This window comes from Eleutherodactylus coqui, chromosome 8, assembly GCF_035609145.1.
Source record: "Eleutherodactylus coqui strain aEleCoq1 chromosome 8, aEleCoq1.hap1, whole genome shotgun sequence".
NCBI lineage: Eukaryota > Metazoa > Chordata > Amphibia > Anura > Eleutherodactylidae > Eleutherodactylus > Eleutherodactylus coqui.
Window position 1 is genome coordinate 93,048,733 of NC_089844.1, and position 21,012 is coordinate 93,069,744.

Below are 21,012 nucleotides of genomic sequence, written 5' to 3' on the forward strand. Positions count from 1 at the left end.
ATGCTGTTAATCTATAGTAACAAGTCTCCTCACACACCTTCTAGGTGCTCTTTTTTCCGGTCGTAGGTTCCGCCACAGATCCGGGTCAAAATATTGGAAAAAAGAGTCATGCATTTTTCTTTTTAAACGGGGATTGACATGACTTACAATTTCATGAACAGTATTTCTATTGTCAGGTTCGCTGTTTGACATTTGTTGATGACCAGTTTTACTCGGAGTTACAAGGTTTAAAGTTGCCAACTCTTTTGCATCCTGTTTAGAATGAACCAAGTATCTTTGTAACACATCAGTGTATTTTTAAATTTTCACATCATCTGGATGGTCACTACGTTGTAAAACAGTGCTAATCCCATCATCAAGGCAATGAATAGCAGCCTGTTTTATGTTAGGGGTCATTGCAATGGCTTGTCTTATATTGTTAAGCTCGTGTTTGAAGAACAAGTACATTTTCTCTGCATGTTCCATAATCGGTTGACAAGATGACTCGTTATTATCGGGATTCCTAAAGCCCAAGAACAAACCTATAAAACCACTCACCTGATTCACTATATGCTTCTTCTTCTTTATGGTCAGTGTTTTATCACCCTGCCCTATAGTGCGGCGCCACTTTTTTAGCATATTTCTTTGACTCTCTTTTAGAGCTATTACCCTAAATACCCAGGATGCTTAATTGCGTCGTAAAACTAATATGAAAGAACTAGGCAAGAAATAAAATAATTGTTTCAGATATTGATTCACATGGGCAGACTGATCTTGTTAGTATGATCGAGTATTCCAGAGAAAATGATGGTTTAAGATACATTGTAACAGTCAGACGCGCTATCAAAATACACCCGGTGTGTCGGTTTACCAGACAAAACAGAAGCTAGCATTACAGAGGCCTTTAAGCTGATATTGGAAAATGATCATCGTGTACCGAAAAAATTACAGACGGACCGAGGCAGAGAATTTATGAATAACGCTAAAATCCTACACTATACATAATCTCTTTACTACAAACACGGTGAAGGCTGCCTAAGTGGAACAATTTACCCCGTACTTTAAAAACGAGAATGTGGCGTTACCGCACAAAATAGTTTTAGATATATCGACATTTTACCCGATCTTGTATATCGTTATAACCATACCTACCACACAGCTATCCGCTGCATACCTGTTGATGTAACAAAACACAACTCCTTAAGAATGTGGCAAAACATCTACAGCAATATTATCACCTTTAAGTCTGACAAACCCTCTTTAATGACCATGTAAGAATCTCACAGTATAAAGGAACCTTCGGTAAAGGGTTATGAACAAAACTTACACAGATGATATTTTGTCGTCGACGCTATCAATACTAAATTCCAAAAAACCCTCTATGAATTAACCAACTTGAGCGGGGAACCTATAGAGGGATCATTTTATAAAGACGAGATGCAAAGGGTACCTTGCGTATGCAAACTGTGTCTACAGGGTCGAAAGATACTGAAAAAGAAACAGACAAGCGGTAAAATATTTTATTTTGTTAAGTGGCTAGGCTACCCTGCAAAATTTAACAACTGGATCGAGGAACAATAGCTGACATCCGTGTAAACCATGGAGGCTGGAGCTCTCCCTAGCAATGCCTCCTCCAAAATTTACCCCCAAAACACAGGACCGTATGAAGTAGTGCTAACCGAAATACAGTATCCCCATACATGGGATACGATTAAACAGTATGAAGGAAACCTTTTCATCGCTAAACATGGTGACGTGTTTAAGGAATATTATGTGAAGGCCGGTTTTTATTCCAGCATCATCGAGCTGACAAGAGCCATCAATGAACGAATCGAAACTTTCAGGATAACAAATGAAATCGTTAAGCTGCACTATGATGAGGTAAAAAGAACCGTTACAAAATCACCAACAATGCAGATTGCGCATGACCAGAAATTGTCGGTTCCATTAGGCCTACCAGAGTATATCCAAACTGCTACCGATAAAATACCAGAAAGCAAGATTATACTGATATAAAAGCTGGATTTTACACATTATTTGTGTACTCTGATAAATTCTAACATCAGTTCTTGGGCAATAGCTTTGTTCAGATTTTAAGAACTGTTAAAATCAGCTGTAAAAACAATGACATTGTTAATCTGCACTACGCCCAACCGTTACTACATTGCTCATTCAAGGCATGGCGTTGGGTGTCGCAGTGATGAATACATGTATGGGTCAGGTCTCACTGGTTTACATAGGGGGCTTTTAACCCCTAAGGGCTCCTACACACTTGTGTTTTTCTTGCACGTTTTTTTTTTCACGCGATATCGCTTCCCTTTTTTTTCTCACGCGATTGTCAATGGGGCTTTCTATTGTTAAAAACGCATCGCAAGTTGGTGCTTTGCAATTTTTGTGCGATGCATTTGTAATATTAGAAAGTCCCATTGACAATAGCGTGAAAGAAAACTCAGTGATATTGTGTGGAAAAAATGTGCAAGAAAAACACAAGTGTGCAGGAGCCCTTAGTGACCAAGCCTGTTTGCGCCTTAATGACCAGATGCAAGAGTAGTGACAGCAACCCTTATTCCCAACAGTGGGGACCACAGACCACAGGGGGGACCATCACTGAGCTCGGCCGCCGACCCCGATTACCGACAGTGGGGAGCACGCAATAGCGGAGACCACAGAAGGCAGGGGGTTGCATCAGGGAGCACTGCGGCCAGCGGCACCCTACACTGACAGCGCCCTGGCCCCGCAGCCAGGGATCGGAGCTGTTGTCCTGCTGCTGAGTCTTAGAGCTCCGGACCCTGCTGGTGTCAGCTCGCCTCACAGATCAGCTGTCACACTACTCCCCTGCTGCCATGTCCGCTACAGGCTGGCCCGCACTCAGAGTACCCGAGGGTGGGGTGGGGGAGGACTGCTTCACATTTGTCCACGCACTGCCCAGCGCACAGTGCTCCCCCCACCCCCGCAAGCAGCCTACCCTCTGCGCTCCCGGCTGCCTCTGTACAGCACCACCGGATCACTGCACATGTCCTCTTCAGAATGCCAGGATCTCTGCTTCTGCTGACGGTCAGTCTCCTGCTCGCTCCTCTGCCCTTTACTGCTGTATCTTGGCAGCCAATCCTAAGCTAGGGGTGTGACAGGGGCGTTCACTCCTGGTGATAGCTATCATACCCCTAATTTCCAGTGGCGTTAAAGGGGTTGTCCCGCGGCAGCAAGTGGGTCTATACACTTCTGTATGGCCATATTAATGCACTTTGTAATATACATTGTGCATTAATTATGAGCCATACAGAAGTTATAAAAAGTTTTATACTTACCTGCTCCGTTGCTAGCGTCCTCGTTCCCATGGTGCCGACTAATTTTCGCCCTCCGATGGCCAAATTAGCCGCGCTTGCGCAGTCCAGGTCTTCTCCTGTTCTCTATGGGGCTCCGTGTAGCTCCGTGTAGCTCCGCCCCGTCACGTGCCGATTCCAGCCAATCAGGAGGCTGGAATCGGCAGTGGACCGCACAGAAGAGCTGCGGTCCACGGAGGCAGAGGATCCCGGCGGCCATCTTCACAGGTAAGTATAGAAGTCACCGGAGCGCGGGGATTAAGGTAAGCGCTCCGGTGAGCTTTCTGTACGTCCCTGCATCGGGGTTGTCTCGCGCCGAACGGGGGGGGGGGTTGAAAAAAAAAAAAAACCCCGTTTCGGCGCGGGACAACCCCTTTAAGATACACCAGTACCCCATACATTACCCAAATAAATAGTTCTGCTTTCGTTACTTGGGGCTGACTTATTGTTGGACTGTGCACTTCTGACTGTGGATAATGCAGTCTATTTACTGGCACAGTCTCGCAAGAGGATGTAATTGTGCATGGAAATACAGGCAGGCATCTTTGCAGTATATGGAGAAGGTAGTAAAGGACATCGGGACACTTCTGGATAGAGCAGGAAAGGGTCTATGTATACTTGTAAGCAGATGGGTGCCAGAACAGCTTAGTAACATGAGGCCTGTGACACACAAACACATTTCGGGAAGGGTATCATCCCTTCTTAAGGAGAGCACCTAGATGGTGAGTGAAGAGACTTATAAGGCCAGACAAGCCCCTCTGGGAAATGTATGCAAATAAGAAAGGTGGAACAATACCTCTGCCGTGCCGCCTATTGGAAGGCAGGATTCCTGCAAGCCAATGCCCAACTCTTGTATAAAGACTTGTATAAAAAGTCGAACACTGGCTGGCAGGAATACTGCCATCCAATAGGTGGAGCAGCAGAGGTATTGTTTTACCTTCCTTATTTGAACACAAACTGATTTGCGCAGCATTTTACGCATGCGACACGCAGTGAATATAACTCATTGATTTCAATGGGTTTGTTCACATGAGTGTATTTTGTGCAAGCATTTCAATCACCGAAAAAAATATGCAGCATGCTCTATTTTCCTGCATACTTGTGCAAGAAAAAAGCACGTATTGAACTAATTACCTTAATTGCCCAGGCTTAAGGCCTGTGTCACACAGACGTATTTGCACACAAAAATTTTGCGCGCACTAAAACGCAGTAAATAGAACCCATTGAATTCAATGGATTAATACACAAGTGCGTATTTTGAGTGTGCATTTCGGTTGCGCAAAAAAGAAATTGCAGCATGCTCTATTTTCTTGTACAGGAAGATATCACTTCTTGAACTCATTAAACTAATTGGCCATTTCAATAGCTGAGAGCACCAGTGTGTGTTTTTTGGGCGTGCAAAAACTAACGAAATAGCGCAAAAAGTAAAACAAAATACACAAAAACACAGAATAAACGTGCGCACAAATATGTATATGCTCGTGTGACACAGGCCTAACACCCAAAATGGTTGACTGTGGTTTAAATATCTTGTATGTCGTGACAAGTTAATGGCCAAAAATCAGGAAAAACCGCGCCATGTGATTCTGTTGACCAATTATGTCTATAGTCAGCTAAAGGAGGGACATGAATAAGAACCCTTGTAAGCCTGAATGACGAATAGGCAGAAAAGCGGGATAGGATCTGAGTGCTTAATGGTATCTTTTAGATATACCCTCAGTAATGAGGGTTTTAGGTAGCTCTCCTTGTGCTTCAGTACATTTCAGGGTCATATGAGATCATCCATGGAAGATTCCTAAATATCTGTCCCAGTAACAGCTGGCTTGACAGCGGGGTCGGATTGCCCATTGTAAGAATGGCAGGAAGAAGAGGAACAAGGTCTGATGGGATGGCGGTAAAACGACGGGAATGGGTGGAGCAATAAGACATGCGGAATCCACTGATTCATCAGCAGTAGAAGAATTCAAGTCAAAGCTCCCCCACCCTCACTCCCCTTTACAGTTATTCTGTCCTGGTATTCAATTAAGTGGGACATCGCTCGCTAATGTGGGTGGATTTGGTGTCTAAATTTATTGGTTGGTATGTGGACGCGAGTCTGGAAGTCTAAGTCCTCATTTAAGTTATTACAAAGTTTATGGTGTTATGTGGACTGGAGTTTGGCAGACCAAGTCTTGGTTTTAGTTATTATATGGTGATTGATATTTGGTTTATGGTGAATGGTGTTGGAAGAAAAGCTCCCCTTTGGGAACCCTTTAATAAAATACTGTGGCCTTTAATCCCCCAAATTCGTGTCTGGTGTCTTATTTCAATCAAGGTTAGAACTCTGGTGCTGGAGGAGAATGCTTCGGATACCTTGGACTGCCATGACAATGAACAAGGTAGTGTTAGTAAAGTCAACCCAAAAATATCACTTCTAAGGTAGTGTTAGTAAAGTCAACCCAAAAATATCACTTCTAGTGATATTTTTGGGCTGACTTTACTAACACTACCTTGTTCATTGTCATGGCAGTCCAAGATATCCGAAGATCCAATGATATTTCATTACTTTTTATATTTTTTCCTTCAATCCTCAAAAGGTTTGGCCAGTCGAATAGTGATATACGCAGCGGCATCTGGAGGACGTTACCCCCTCGCTGCGCTTATTTTCTAACCCAATATAATTATAAAAGAATTGTATTATTGGAAAAGCTGTAAAATAAAATTTCGAAAAGTCTAATCATTACTGTTTACCGAGCAAATCAATAAAAGAAAAACCTAAGCGCCCAACAATAAATACTTGTTAACTCAGACTTAATGCAAGACACGAATCGAAATACTTAATTACTTCTTGTCATTACACACAATAGATGAAAGAGGAATTGATGTATCACAACCGCTCTGGCTGTTACAGGAAGCAGCTAAAAATAAAAAACTGGGAGGGATGATGAAGAAGACTTGAAGACTGGGGAGTTCGATGTTCCAAGATGGCGATGTATGGCTACTTAAAGGGCAATTCCACTTTACATGCATTGAGAATGCATAACCTGAACTATTCTAGTAATTACTTGCTGCAGAATTTTACACGTTGATGAAAATGATTGTAGGCCCTTTCTAGCTGAGGCGGATTTTCATTTTTCACTCCCCATACATAATTAAAGGAATTGTCCACTTAAAGGGGTATTAAAAGACTTAAATTTTTTTTTCTCTTGATGAACGTTGAAGATCCATGCAGATCAGCCAATTCCCAGGGCCGCTGTCAATGTGGTCAGCATAGAAAGCACTGACTATATTGTAGTGGGCTAGGTTGCTACTACAGCGCAGCTCCCATTGAGTTCATTGGGATCTGCGCCTGCAATACCAACCCGGGCCACTGCACTATGGTGCTTTAAGCCGCCTGCGCTGACTGCAGTGACAGGAATCAGCTGATCTGCGGGGATCCAAGTGGTGGGTTCCCTGCCTGTCACGAATAGAAAAAGTTTTTAAAAGTCCCAAAATACCCCTTTAAGACAACACCTGTTCAGGAGCCACTTCTCCCAATAATCACAGGGGGAGTTTTTTACTGTAGGTACCTCATGTGCCAGATCTATTCACAATAAAGGCAGACGCTACCCAATCCTGCAGGTTGGATTATCGTGGTTGTCGGGACTGCTTTTCTTTCAGAAAAAACTATACACCTGTTGATAGATTGTGTTCTGTATTGCAGCTCAACTCCATTAAAGTGAATGAGACTGCTAGAGATAGCCGAATACTTAAACTCTGCTATCCCCAACCCACCCTTTGAAATCAATGGAGTGGCAGCAGGATTGTATTGTCAGGGTAATTTCTGCGTACAGCACCAATCAGGCCCACCCTAATGCCCCGCTGCCGGCGGTAAAGAAGAGACACCACACACGGAGGTCTGGTATAGTTCCTCACACGGGGACATGACTGCGCACTTTATTACAGATTACATGGGATCTTATACCCTTTGGTCTCATCACTAGGAATGGGTGATGGGCTCATTGGCTCAAATTCACCGCATAACCATATATGTAAAGTCCGGATTTCCGGCCTGAGACAGTGAAAGTTATATACGTAGTTGAACAGTCGATATCTAGATATGGCGCTTCTGGGAAAACAGCCAAGTACACGGCCTTCGTGTTCGGTTCTGTATCATCTCTGAATTTCTGGACACATCTCTCTCGGCCTTGCAAACTTTTGGAATATCTGATGTAAGGCGACATATAAGTTTTTCTCATTTTAACTTTGAATAGAACTTGCATACAGGTATAAAAGCATAAAAAACATATGGCAATATATACATATACCCTCACAAACCCCCCTAAAAACTTATATGGAGATCAAGCACCAGGCCTTGCACTCTTCCTCGGTCGCCTCTCCCTTGTGTCAGATTTTTCCCACTGCCCGTAAGTCCCTACTCCTAGGAGGGGGATCCCTACCTCACCTCAGAAGGAGGCCATGGATTCCCTGGGCTTTTTTCCGGGCATCCATACCCTCTATCTGTACAAGTTAACACCCCGCAGAGTGTGCCCTCGCTCGAACCTAAGGTTTTCTGCACTATCCCTAGGCAAATGGGAAGTCCACTGACAGTCCATCTTATGAGACCGGGGAAGACACAGTACTAGTCCATCTCTCCATTCTTCTGGTAACGTACGTGGTTGGCATTATTGGAACTGACTCTTCATCTTTTTCAAACAAGGGAAACGTTGGTGTCACATTGTCCAGTCCCTTACTCATACTCTTTTTGATCAAAAGGATAATACACGTACATGAAGTTACATACCCCACCCTCTTTCTGCTAAAATCATATCCAGGCCACTCTATTTTGGAACTCCATGGATGCAGTAGGCCCTAACTGGTCAGCTAACCCTTGTAAAGCATCTCTGGTGTAGTTTACAAACCTCTGCTGATTGTAATAGATATAATTCATCCAATCTACATTATTATTAACAGTGACAATAGCAAATAAGGACTCAAAACCTGCTTTAACCTGATCTCTAGAATTAAATTCATCTGGCACCCCCCTTGGCACTCCTATTGCATCTATGTATATATGTGGATCAAAGTTACCACCTGGAGTGTCAACTTCTCTCTTAGCACGATGCAGTGTTGGATTCTCACCCTCAGTGTAGTCTTCATATTGCACATTTGATTGTATTAATTTGTTCTGATCCCTGAAACAAGGGGCTAGTGTACAGTAGTCAAAGGTGTGTGTTAGAGGAATTGTACAACAATGTCACTGTGACATCCACTTCCGCCCAGGTCCCCAACCCTGCCCATAGCCTGTAAAGGATATGCAGGATCATGAGTTTTTTCAGTGCGAAGTGTGGATCCAAGGTGGCTTTCCTTCGAGCTTGACTGCAGTTGGGGTGGTAAGCAACATCTAGTAAGGACCTTTAAACCGGGTTTCTCTCTCAAACTTTTTCACATAGACCCTGTCACCTGGTTTCAGATTGTGACACTCATCTGTAGGACCTGGGAGAAAAGCAGAGACTGCAGAATGCATTATTGACAATTCCTTGGAGAGGCCTATGACAAAATTAACAAGAAAATCATTCCCCAAACTCAGCTACTGTGACATGTATCCTCGGGAGAAAAAGAAAAACTAATGGAAGACACTCAATTCAAAATTTGCCCATTTCCTCTATTGTCTTTTGTATCTTTTTTCCCACTACTCTGCGGATGGTAGGGTGTGTGAAAAGCCTGGGATATACCCAAAGCAGACATGATGTGTTGTATTATTTCACTTGTGAAGTGTGTACCTTTGTTAGACTCAATTGCTTCCGGTACCCCGTATCTGCAGATTACCTCGTTCATGAGCTTCTGTGCGGTTACCTGCTTATCTACTTTGGTAACAGGGTAGGTCTCTCCAACCTGAAAAGAAATCAACAACAACAAGCATATATTCATACTTCCCAACAAGTGGGAGCTGAATGTAGCCAATTGGCAATCCCTGAAATGGGTAGAGTGGCCTAGGCAAGTGTTATGTGGCAAATTTTACTTCTGCCCTGTTGCTTACGGCAAAGATCATGCAAAATTGGACAAATGATGCAGCAGCTACAGAAAACCCAGAAGCCACCCGTCCTTGTTCAAGCGTCGACATCATTTCTGCTTTGAGAGGTGCGTCTTTCCTTGCATCAGCTGGGCCATCATGGGGCACAGGGACCGTGGTAGGCAAGTGCTGTTGACTGTTCCCCATATGCCGTCCCTTTTTAGTCCATTTTTCCTTTTCTTCCTTGCTGGCTTGTAACTGTAAAGTCTTTAGCATATCAAAGTCCAAAGTTTTTATCAAAGTCCAAGTTTTTGTCAAAGTCCAAGTTTTTGTCAAAGTCCAAAGTTATTGTTAAATTCTTCTTTTCTTCCACGGCTTGAGGGCCGCTGCCTTTGCTGTGTGGTCTGTGATGGCATTGCCTCTTGTTTCTCCGGTGTAGGAATTGGTCTGAGCTCTCCACTTTGTTAGGTAGAAGTAGGGCCTCCGTAAGACTCTGCACCGCTGCACCATTCTTAATTGGCTGTCCTTCTGAGGTAAAAAACTGTCTGGCTTTCCATGTTGGGCCGTAATCATGAGCTATGCCAAATGCATACCGGGAGTCAGTGTAAACGTTTGCCGTCTTACCTTTTGCCACTCTACACGCTTCAGTGAGGGCCTGCAATTCCGCTTCTTGTCCTGAGACATGCGGAGGCATTCTGCTTTTAGGACATCTTGTTGTGTGAGCACTGCATGTCCAGTGTGGAGTCGTCAATCACCCCTGGGACCATCTATAAAAAACAACTCAAAATATGCATTGTTAACAAGGGCTTTCAGTAACTTTTTAAAACTTAAATTTTCTTGTTGCATCAATGCTAGACAATCATGCTGATATTCTATTTCAAAAAGATCAGAATCTTGTTGCAAAAAAATTTAAAAATGGCTGATTTGCAATACCTAGATCACCTATGCCTTCTCCTCCCCCCCTTTGAACCAGGGTACTCAATTGTAAGAAGAGTAACCGAGTTCAAGGTAGTATAACATTGTAAAAAGATTTGATGGATGCAGATAAGGCTTGTAAGATGTTAGCACCAATAACAGAGACATGAGTTACATCGGGGCAGAATAATCTACAAACATCTATTAATATTGGAAATGTGATATCCTTTAAGCAAATTCATTATTAATCTGATCCTGCCTGCAATGTCTTATCAAATTTGAGAGAGGAAAAAAAATTTAAAAAATAAAACTTTTACTAACTGCTCAAGATTCTCAGACCCCTCCTTTGTGGACAAGAGGGATGAAACATTACGTCCTTTACATCATCTAGCTCCACCCCTTCGATACTGGCTGCTTGCTTCTTTTTTCACAACTTCATTTAAGCTTTACAGTCTGCACGTCCACATCACAACCAAGTAAAGTCTTATGCAAGGGGGGGGGGGGGGGGGGACGACTATTATCCCCAGTCAATATCTGCATCACACATTTTACATTCATCACAGCCTGAACACTGGGCATTAACTCTCATCCATCCATGCGCTCAAGTCTGCCCCGTCACCCCCCATTGAAGGTGTACCAGTACATACAGATGCACAGACAAAAAAAAAGTTTGACAAACAAACATTCATCAGTTGAAAAACATTGAGGTGAGTGCTATAATGTTATAAAGTACATGATTCTATTGAGATGAGATTGTGAATGAGCGCTATTTTTGACAAATTATGTGAAAAAAATTTGCTGAGTGACTGAGACATTCTATATTTCTTATTTACTGAAGCTATTATATGCTATATTAAACACTGAAGTATTTTAGAATCTGTGACCCTGAGCTTAGAGTGAAATCTGAAAGCCCCCATCTTTGCAAAATAACTGTTATCTCTCTACGAATATGCAAAACCAACTGAACAGAGTTGTTTTAGTTTAACTATTCCCTACATTTGAACTCATAAATAACACATATGCTGGGACCTTCTGACAGCTTACACCTGTGTGAAAGAGACCAAGACGTGTCCATTTGTGACCTCAGAACCCAGTAAGAATATACCTTAGAAATTGCTATATTTCCTGCCTTCTTAAGACAGTATAAATTCATTCCATTACAGCGAGCAAGGCTACTTTCCAGGGTTAGTATTGCATTCTCTCTCGCTGTTATCTTCTTGACCTTGAAAAGCTACACAGACTGCAGCTTCAAGTAAACAATCCTTCTCCTCTAAAAGCAAGCTCAGTTAACCATTTGCACATATATATATATATATATATATACACACACATACACATACATCTATATCTATTATCTATCTAGTATTATACACCTTTTCTTCTCTCTCTCTGCCAACAAATCACATGCTTTGTAACTTTCCTCTCGACTTTGCTTGTTTCCCATACTTCTCTCCCTACCTAACTGCCAATGTAACCTTCAATAGACACTCTCCCGACACCCTCCAGATCACTTACTGTACTTTCCAACATTTCACTTACGGGTACTTTCTTAAACAAATAATGTGTACATACTTAACTTTCTCTGACTGTCTGTCTCCTCCTCACTTCAGCACTTTCTAGCAACCCTTGGTCTTTCAAGGCGCCCTTCTTGGTCCTAAGGACCTCCTCCCAGTCACCATACTGTAATCTACCGTGCGGGTCGATGTCACACATTTTCATAAGTTTTCTTACATTTTACAGATTGGGACCCTTGTCTCTCCTACTGTCTCCCCTCCATCAATTGATCCGCACGGCGGCGGCCCATAAAGGGCTCCGTCTTCTTTAATAAGGTCTTACGCATATTAGAACAACAACAATAATAATAATAACACGCTCCATAGAGTGCATCCTTCTGACCCGAATTGTCAGCCCCTTATATATGGCAAAACAACCGAAGGCATCTTCTTCTATGGAACCAGTCCCATAGAGTGCATCCCTCTCCTCAGCTAAACCATCAACAACTAACTAAACTAAAACCGAGGGTCTCTTCTTCTATGGGACCTATCTCACAGAGTGCATCCCTCTCTGCTAAACCATCAACAACTAACTAAACTAAAACCGAGGGTTCCTTCGTCTGTCAGACCAAATGAAAAGAAAAAGAAAAAAAAATTCTGCAGATATAACAAACGATCTCCACTATTGTTAAAACGCTACGGACTTCAAAGTACAAATAGACTACAGACTAGTTCCTGGGTGAGCGATTGGTGCGCATATCACGGTCAGTGGTCCGTGACGGCAAACCCGAAGCCCACACGAGCTACCGTGTAGAACTCTTAACCCAACCCGTCCGGTCACAAAACACAGTCCCTCCTGCTGCAAGACTCTCAGTGTAAAACAACATAAATATATGCCGGTCTTACCTGGAGTTCTGTGAGTTGATCAGGCTCGGTTTGCAGCAGGACGGCTTCCCCGTGGCGTGGATCCGGGTGGACTGCGCTGCACGGCTCCGGTTTTACCGCCCCACCTTTGGGCGCCATTTGTCAGGGTAATTTCTGCGTACAGCACCAATCAGGCCCACCCCAATGCCCCGCTGCCGGCGGTAAAGAAGAGACACCACACACGGAGGTCTGGTATAGTTCCTCACACGGGGACATGACTGCGCACTTTATTACAGATTACATGGGATCTTATACCCTTTGGTCTCATCACTAGGAATGGGTGATGGGCTCATTGGCTCAAATTCACCGCATAACCATATATGTAAAGTCCGGATTTCCGGCCTGAGACAGTGAAAGTTATATACGTAGTTGAACAGTCGTTATCTAGATATGGCGCTTCTGGGAAAACAGCCAAGTACACGGCCTTAGTGTTCGGTTCTGTATCATCTCTGAATTTCTGGACACATCTCTCTCGGCCTTGCAAACTTTTGGAATATCTGATGTAAGGCGACATATAAGTTTTTCTCATTTTAACTTTGAATAGAACTTGCATACAGGTATAAAAGCATAAAAAACATATGGCAATATATACATATACCCTCACAGTATGACCATTGCTCTGTTTGTTCCTTGACGCACGTCCTCTGGATCAGGTGGGGATCCAGCAATTATCAAGTTATCTCCTTATCCTGTGTTTCGGGGACAGGCCCTTTAAAATTAATGAGCGTAGAAAAGTACTAGTGTGGTGTACAGAAGTCAATCAATGGAAGCGTCTCAATGTTTCTGAGTGATCTATGTAGTCTTGTGCTTATGTGTATTGTCAATGTGTTCCATGTGAGTGAATATGATCTGTATTGCATAGCCGCAGCACTGAATGGGTTTTAGTCTGGGTTATGTCTGGAAAAGTATCAATTTGTCTGTCATGTGACCTTGTTTTATGTATGTGGTTGCAAGGTGCATGAGTGGGCGAGTGGCTGTTAGAGTTTGTCTTGGCTGGTTCTATTCATCTGTCCATCCTGACAGAAGCTGGCCTGCACCCATAAACCTTTAGTCTGTGTGTAGAGGTTATGGTGGCCAAGCGGATAGACTACTGGTGCTGTGAACCCCCTTCTTCTTCCCTGTATGGAGAGCCAGAAGTGTGACAAGCCACAAGAAGTGAGACTTCCCGCTGTGCAGTGTGGAGTGCAAATCTACTACTCCGTGAGTGTGTATCGATAGAGAGTCGTCAAGGTGTTCATGAGAAAGTGTCCAGACCAGAGAACCACAAACAACTAGGCCTGTGTAAGTCACTTTGTTCTCCTGTGTTTCCTCACTGTCATATCAGGTGTTCTCCTGCACTACCTTTCTGCCAGTGGATGTTAAGTGTGGACTTTATTGAAATAGTCACAAGTTGTGTTCCCAGTAAATGGCTTTACCCATCGTTCCTGGTTCCACCTTTAAAACTTCACCGTGTGTGGACTCTTTATTCATTCACCGAGAGATCACCGCGGAGGAAGGAACGGTGGTGTCACCCGTGACAAGAGTAGACTAAAGTAAACCCTTCCCAGGTTAACCTAACTTTAATAGCCTGCCTATGGCCCGTTGGACGTGTCCCTGGTTACCCTTTGGTGGGAGACAGTAGAGCCACTGGGACAAGGCCTACATCCAATCCCCACCGTCTTCTAGCCTGGGGCCCGCTCCTCGGACGCTGCACTAGATTTGCCATCCAAATAAAATCAGTTGCTAGGACATTTGCATTGCCTGCTGGATACACTTCTGCCGTTGGCTCCAAAAAAAAAAAAAAAAAGGCACAGAACCCACTCTGCGAAAACACACTCAGGCTTTCTACACACAGGCAAGCATGATATCGGTCTCGTAAACGTGTGATGTCCCCACTAGAGATGAGCGAACGTACTCGTTTTGAGTAATTACTCGATCGAGCACCGCGATTTTCGAGTACTTCAGTACTCGGGTGAAAAGATTCGGGGGGTGCCGGGAGGCCTCTCTCCCTCTCCCCGCTGCAACCCCCCACTCACCCACGGCACCCCCCGAATCTTTTCGCCCGAGTACGGAAGTACTCGAAAATCGCGCCGCTCGGGCGAAAAAGGGGCATGGCCGAGTAGGTTTGCTCATCTCTAGTCCCCACAGATGCTAGGTGTTTATGTATCAAAAACGCCTTCCATCACTTCTGCGAGGTTGTGATCTGCCGGCACGGCCTTCAGGATTGGCAAGTGTTTCTCATTGTTTTTAAAGGGAAACCTCGCATTATACTCGCGTGCATCTCGCACGCTGTGTGATGCGTTTTGCGTCTCTATCTTTAAAAATGGGCGATATGATACGAGAAACGTGCTAAGATTGAATATGCATACAGGTCCCTCTTGTTCTCGTTTATCGAATTTTCCATCACCACATCCTCAGGAAGAGAGTTCCATAGTCTTGCTGCTCTTACAATAAAGAACCCGCTTCTGTGTTGGTATAGAAACCCTCTTTCCTCTAGACGTAGAGGGCGCCCCCTTGTTACAGTCACGGTCCTGGGTATAAATAGATGATGGGAGAGATCTCTGTATTGTTCCCTGATATATTTATACATAGTTATTGGGTCGCCCCTCAGCCGTCTTTTCTAAACTAAGTAACCCCAATTTTGATAACCTCTCTGGCTACTGTAGTACACCCATTCCGTTTATTACTTTAGTTGCCTGCCTTTGTACCCGCTTAAGCTCGGATATGTCCTATTTGAGTATCGGTGCCCAAAACTGTCCACAATATTCCATGTATAAAGAGGAAGAACAATGTTCTCCTCATGTGCCCCTAGACCTCTACTGATGCCCCTCATGATCCTATTTGCTTTGGCAGCAACTGCCTGACACTGGTTGCTCCAGTTAAGCTTACAGTTAACTAAAATCCCCAAGTCCTTTTCCATGTCAGTGTTACCCAGTGGTTTCCCATTTAGTGACATGTTTTTTTCTGCCCATGTGCATAACCTTACATTCATCACTATTAAACCTCATTTGCCACTTTTCTGCCCCAAACTTATCCAGATCCTCTTGCAATCTCGTGTTAATTTCTTTACATCGTTTTGTCATCTGCAAATATTGAAATTTTACTGAAAAATCCTTCTATCAGGTCATTACTAAATATACTAGTAATTATTAGGAAATAATAGTACCAAGCTGTGCTACATGGTACATCCATTATGATCCCCACACATCGCACACAGTTCTACTACATCCATCCTGACCCCATACATTACACACACAGCTCTTCTACATGGTACATCCATTATGATCCCCACACATCACACACACACAGTTCTACTACATCCATCTTGATTCCCACACAAGACAAACACAGCTTGACTCCTCCCACAGCAGTGACGACACCACAGGTCCTTCTGCGATGACGTCACCAGGTGGGGGAGCATGAGAAGAACCCACATACAGTACTTTCTACCAAACTGCAGAATGGCTCCTCCCACAGCAGTGACATCACCACAGGTCCTTCAGCCCACTGGATGTTTATGGTGGTGGTAGGTTGGTGTCTTCTGTCAAGACTGCTGAGTTGTGTCTGAGAGAATAACAGCTTAGTTGTATTCTCATTTTGTTTATTTTTGTCCTCCTCTTTTCAAGAGCCCTAACTGTGCTGTTCTTCTATCGGCCAGGCCCTGTGTTTTATATATGTTGTAGGACCTTTGATTGCTTCTCATGCTCCGGCCCCTGGTGACGCCTTCACATACATACTCACTGACAAGTGGTCGTTAGTAGTTTGATTAAAAAGAATAGGGCCCAATACTGCTTCCTTTGGTTCTCCCCTAGTAACAGTGACCCAATTTAACCATCCTCTGCTTTCTATCACTGACCAGTTACTTACCTACTTACCCACATTCTTGCCCAGACCAAGCATTCTCCTTTTATATATCAACCTTTCATGCGGCACAGTATCAAACACTTTAGAAAAGTTCAGATACACAAGATCCAATGACTCTCCCCGGACAAGTCTAAAACTTACCTCCTCGTAGAAGCTGATCAGGTTGGTTTGACAACAGCGATCGCTCATACACCTGTGCTGTTATGGAGTTATACAGCTATTTTCCTTAAAGGTGTTGTCCCGCAAAAGCAAGTGCAGTTAAACACTTCTGTATGGCCATATAAATGCACTTTGTAATATACATCGTGCATTAAATATTGGCCATACAGAAGTTATATACTTACCCCCCCCCCCCCCCCCCGGTGTTGGCGTCCCCATCTCCATGGCGCCGACCAAAGCCTTCTTCTGCCTCGATTAGACGCGATTGCGCAGTCTGCCTCTCTGTCCCGTCGAATGGGGCCACTCCGGCGTGCTCGCGCCGCACAGGTCTTCTGCGCAGGCCCGACATTGGATTGGAAACGGTTAAAGCAATTAAAGGGGTTTTCCCACAAATGACATATATCCATTATCCACAGAATGTCCAATTGCTGAGGGTCTGACCTCTGTGACCCCAGCAATCCCAACATATACACACCCAGAGTTCCACATGTAAATGAACTGGTGGTGCACAAACTGGACCACCGCTCCATTCACTTCTACGGGATGGAGAGAGATTGCTGAGCGCATCGATCTCCCCCTGTCTTATAGAAGTGACTGGTGCGGTGGTCATGCATGTTCACATGTGAAACCCAGCGTGTGCTGCTTGGATTACTAAGGGTTCCCGTATTCAGACCCCCAAGTAATCTGGCATTGATCTCCTATCCTGTGGATAGAGCGGAAATGTCATTAGTGAAAAAAACCCTTTAAGTGAAATTGATCACACAGATTTTATTAATTAAAACCACATAATAAAACATAATGTTTTTCTAATATGTTTTTATTCTGTTATTGTTTTGTCTACACGTTTATGGAAGCAGCCATCCTGCCGGGGCTGCGTGTCCATCCTTAAACAACAGTTTAGAGAGTTACTTTGCAGCAGCGACTTTGATATAAGTAACTGGTGTCTGGAGATAATTCATTGACTTCTATAGGAGGATGTTGTGGGCATGCTCTGTGGTCTGTGCATGCTGTGGGCAACTGCAACCTGGCGCTACTTGATTCTGAAGACACCTCTGCACATTTAAAAGAAACTGAATTTGGAGATGGACTAATTAAGAACGGAACAATGCAGAGCAAGAAAGTGTTCTTGATAAGTAACGATGGTGTGGAAGCTCCGGATAATCAGAGAATACGCAGTCCGGGTTAATGTTCGGCTCCTGCTCCCATCTCTCCATCACATTCTGGAGTCTGCTGAAATGTCGCATCATGTCCCTGGACAGAGAATAAATATGGCTCCTTCCCTACACCCTTTGCCAGGTCTGGATTATTGGGGTGATGCCGCTGTATATGTTTAACCACCTGGAACTTTTGCTTCGCACGGTATGAGCAATACTGGCAGAAGAAAGGCTGCTGGTTGGTGTGGGTGAGGTAGTGATGGCGTAGGCCGGCAGGCCAGCGGAAGCCTCGCTGACACACGTTGCAGACGTAAGGTTTCTCCTCGCTGTGTTTTTTCAAATGAGTTTTGAGCAGGAAGCGAGTTTTAAATGCTTTGCCGCACTGTTCGCAGATGAAGGAGCGGACGTCTCGGTGACGGGTTTCCCGGTGAACACGGAGGGCATCCGCTCTGTTGGTGCAATAGTCGCATTCTTCACACTGGTATGGCTTCAGGCCTGGAAATACAGAAACATTATAGAAACCTAATTTGTATCAACTGAGTAAAGGCCCATTTAGACACACAGATGATCACTCAAAAGATGGCTTTTGAGTGATCATTTTGCATAATCTGGTAATTGGTACTAATGCCCAAACAAGGGTTTTCAAGCCGAACTAAAAACAGTTGTTCGACAGAAAACTGAAAGATGGGCACATTTAGATGCAACGATTATCGCTCAAAAGATGGCTTTTGAGCGAATTTTGACCAATAATCGTTGTGTCTAAATGGGCCTTACATGGACCTCTGGTTTCCCATGTCTATGAGCGGCAGGGGTCTGAATACTCTTATCTCAACCCCTTAATATCCATGCTGCTTCAGGCCTTAATGACCTGACAGTTTTTCAGATTTTAGTGGGCAAGCAGCTATAACGGTTTTATTTTTTAAATCATTAAAGTGATATTTTTCGTGACAAATTGGCCTTAAATGTTATTCTTTTTTTCTTTTCTTTTTTTTTTTTTTTTTACAAATATCAGTTACTTCTACAGCATTTTAGAAAATAAAATCCTGCTCAAACCAATTGTTTCAATGAGGTAAAGTAAACAACTTAAACTAAATATTGTATTTTTCCCACCATTATGCACTGGTTATTTTGATATACGACATGCACTAGTTAGGCTCTGAATACGATTGGTGCGGGTTTTTTTTTTAGATTTCCAGTACAGCCGGTATTCTTCAATGCTGTATGAAACAGAGCACTCTAAAATACGGACCATTAATGACTATCACAAAAAGGCACATCAGTGGTCATTGAATGCATTTCCCCCCCAAATAAGGGTACCCGAATACCCCATGTGAATGAAGCAGTGATGCACATGTTCGACGGCTGCTCCATCTCCGTCTGCCCCATACAAGTTAATGGAGCGGCAGTCGAGCATGAGTATTGCAGCTGCATTCACATGGGGCATTTGGGGGCACCAGTTCCTGAATTGCTGGAGCTTTTAATAGTCAGACCCCCAGTGATCTGACAATTATGGACTATAAGGGAAAACACCTTTAATGACCACCGATACGTCTTTTTACAGCAGTTGTTAAGGGGCTTTATTCTAGGGTGCGCTAAAGAATAATGACTGTAGAGGGGACCATAAAAAAAATGCTTACCAATCATATACAAAGCTCTGTCCCTTACGCCGTGAGCCCATTTATATAGCACTCTACAGAAAACACCATCTATAAATTCTTCAGACACGTTTTGTGACAAATCTAGGACATCCCAAAAGATCATTTTCACTGCATTTCCCCTCTCATATGCAAACGTTGACTTTTTATTGTCTCAATAATACATAATCAGTGCCAGGACCCGGGGAGAAGATGCGGCCGGGCTGACAGGTGATGTATGTGTATTTTTTTACTGTGCAGTTAGGGCTTAGATTATAGCTTTGACATTAGCATTTGGTACTGTCAAAGTTGCATCGTATGAAAACCGGGAGGTTCCATAGGGAAACATGGGCTACAAAACCTTGCGAGTCGCAGGCATATCGCCGGACATGCAAGGTTTTTGTGTCGGGTTGTTGCAGGTTACAAAACATCGCATGTGTGAAGGAACCCATAGGAAACCATGGGCTTCTCATACATGTGATTTGTAGCACTGTAGCGACGCTACAAAATCGAGCGAGTTTGTCGGCCATGTGAAAGAGGTCTTAGCAGAGTTTATATGCATAAAACAGCAGCAGATCTCATCATTAGCTCTACTTGCAGCTATCTGTGTGTGAATACCTTTTCCCTTACTCTTCTCTGTATACAGTTTAATAAGCAGGCTGACTCATCTCTCCGCTCTGCCATTCTAGCCTCCCCACCTGTCAATCAAGAACTAGCAGACAGTGGATAGCACTTTAGAAAGATTTTTCAGCACAAAAACATTACCAGGTAAATATAAAAGTTTTGCTAATTATAACACTGGCTATTATATAAGCACAAGCTGCTTGAAAAGTTGATCAGTTTGAAAAGTGATCATTTAACCCTTTAAGGACCAAGCTTGGTCCTGGGCTTTAATCTCAGCTGATAGCAGAAGTACGGTGCAGGTTTAAAGCTTCTGCTGTATAGCAGGAGCAGGTTGAGTCCTCGACTGTTAGTGTCAGGCAAGGACCAGGAGGATAGGGTAGAAGTGGTTTTTAACTGCTTCTGCCTTCTCCTTTTCAGGCTACATAGCACCCAATAAGCGCTATGTAGGGCAAAGAGAAAGCAGAAGGGTTACTTCGGCTATTTGACCCAGCGATCACATGACCACTGGGTGTCCCTGTCACAGCAGAGCTGAAGGGTCCTATAAGACCCAGATCAGCTCTTTTTAGTGACTGTCACTGCAGGGTGAGGTTTTCACCTGTAACTGGGGCTCCCATGGATGCTGCTCCTACAGATGCCCTAGTTACAGCGGGAAAGTGCAAAATAAAAAAATATATAAAAAGACGACGTGAAAGACCCCCAGAGGTCGTATATGACACAGGGGACATAGATTTAAAAAAAAAGTTACAAAAAAAAAAAGTTACAAAAAAAAATACAGAATAAAAAAAATAAATACATAAAAACAAAAGAAATGGACCCACCACCAACGCTAACCAAAACTGTTGCTGTATGCTATTTGTAATCCAAAACCCAACAAAATTTCATGGGTAAAATCCCTAAAAAAGTGTTTAGAGTCCTTTAGGAACGAAACACCATGGTCCTTAAGGGTTTAAGTAAAAATTTCCTATCGTTAGGTCTACATTTCCAATGCTTGCTTCC

At 43.5% G+C, this 21,012-nt stretch overlaps 1 protein-coding gene across 4 annotated transcripts in view; it reads right to left on the reverse strand.

Annotated features, from left to right (window-relative positions):
* Positions 1-17,403: 17,403 nt before the first annotated feature.
* Positions 17,404-21,012, reverse strand: part of ZNF142 (zinc finger protein 142) — a 30,278-nt gene continuing 26,669 nt past the window's right edge. For all 4 annotated transcript variants that reach the window (XM_066576038.1, XM_066576037.1, XM_066576036.1 and 1 more), the window contains exon 9: positions 17,404-18,253. In XM_066576038.1, the coding sequence (XP_066432135.1) occupies positions 17,787-18,253 (467 nt within the window). In that variant the 3' untranslated portion in view covers positions 17,404-17,786. The remainder of the gene's footprint in view (positions 18,254-21,012) is intronic.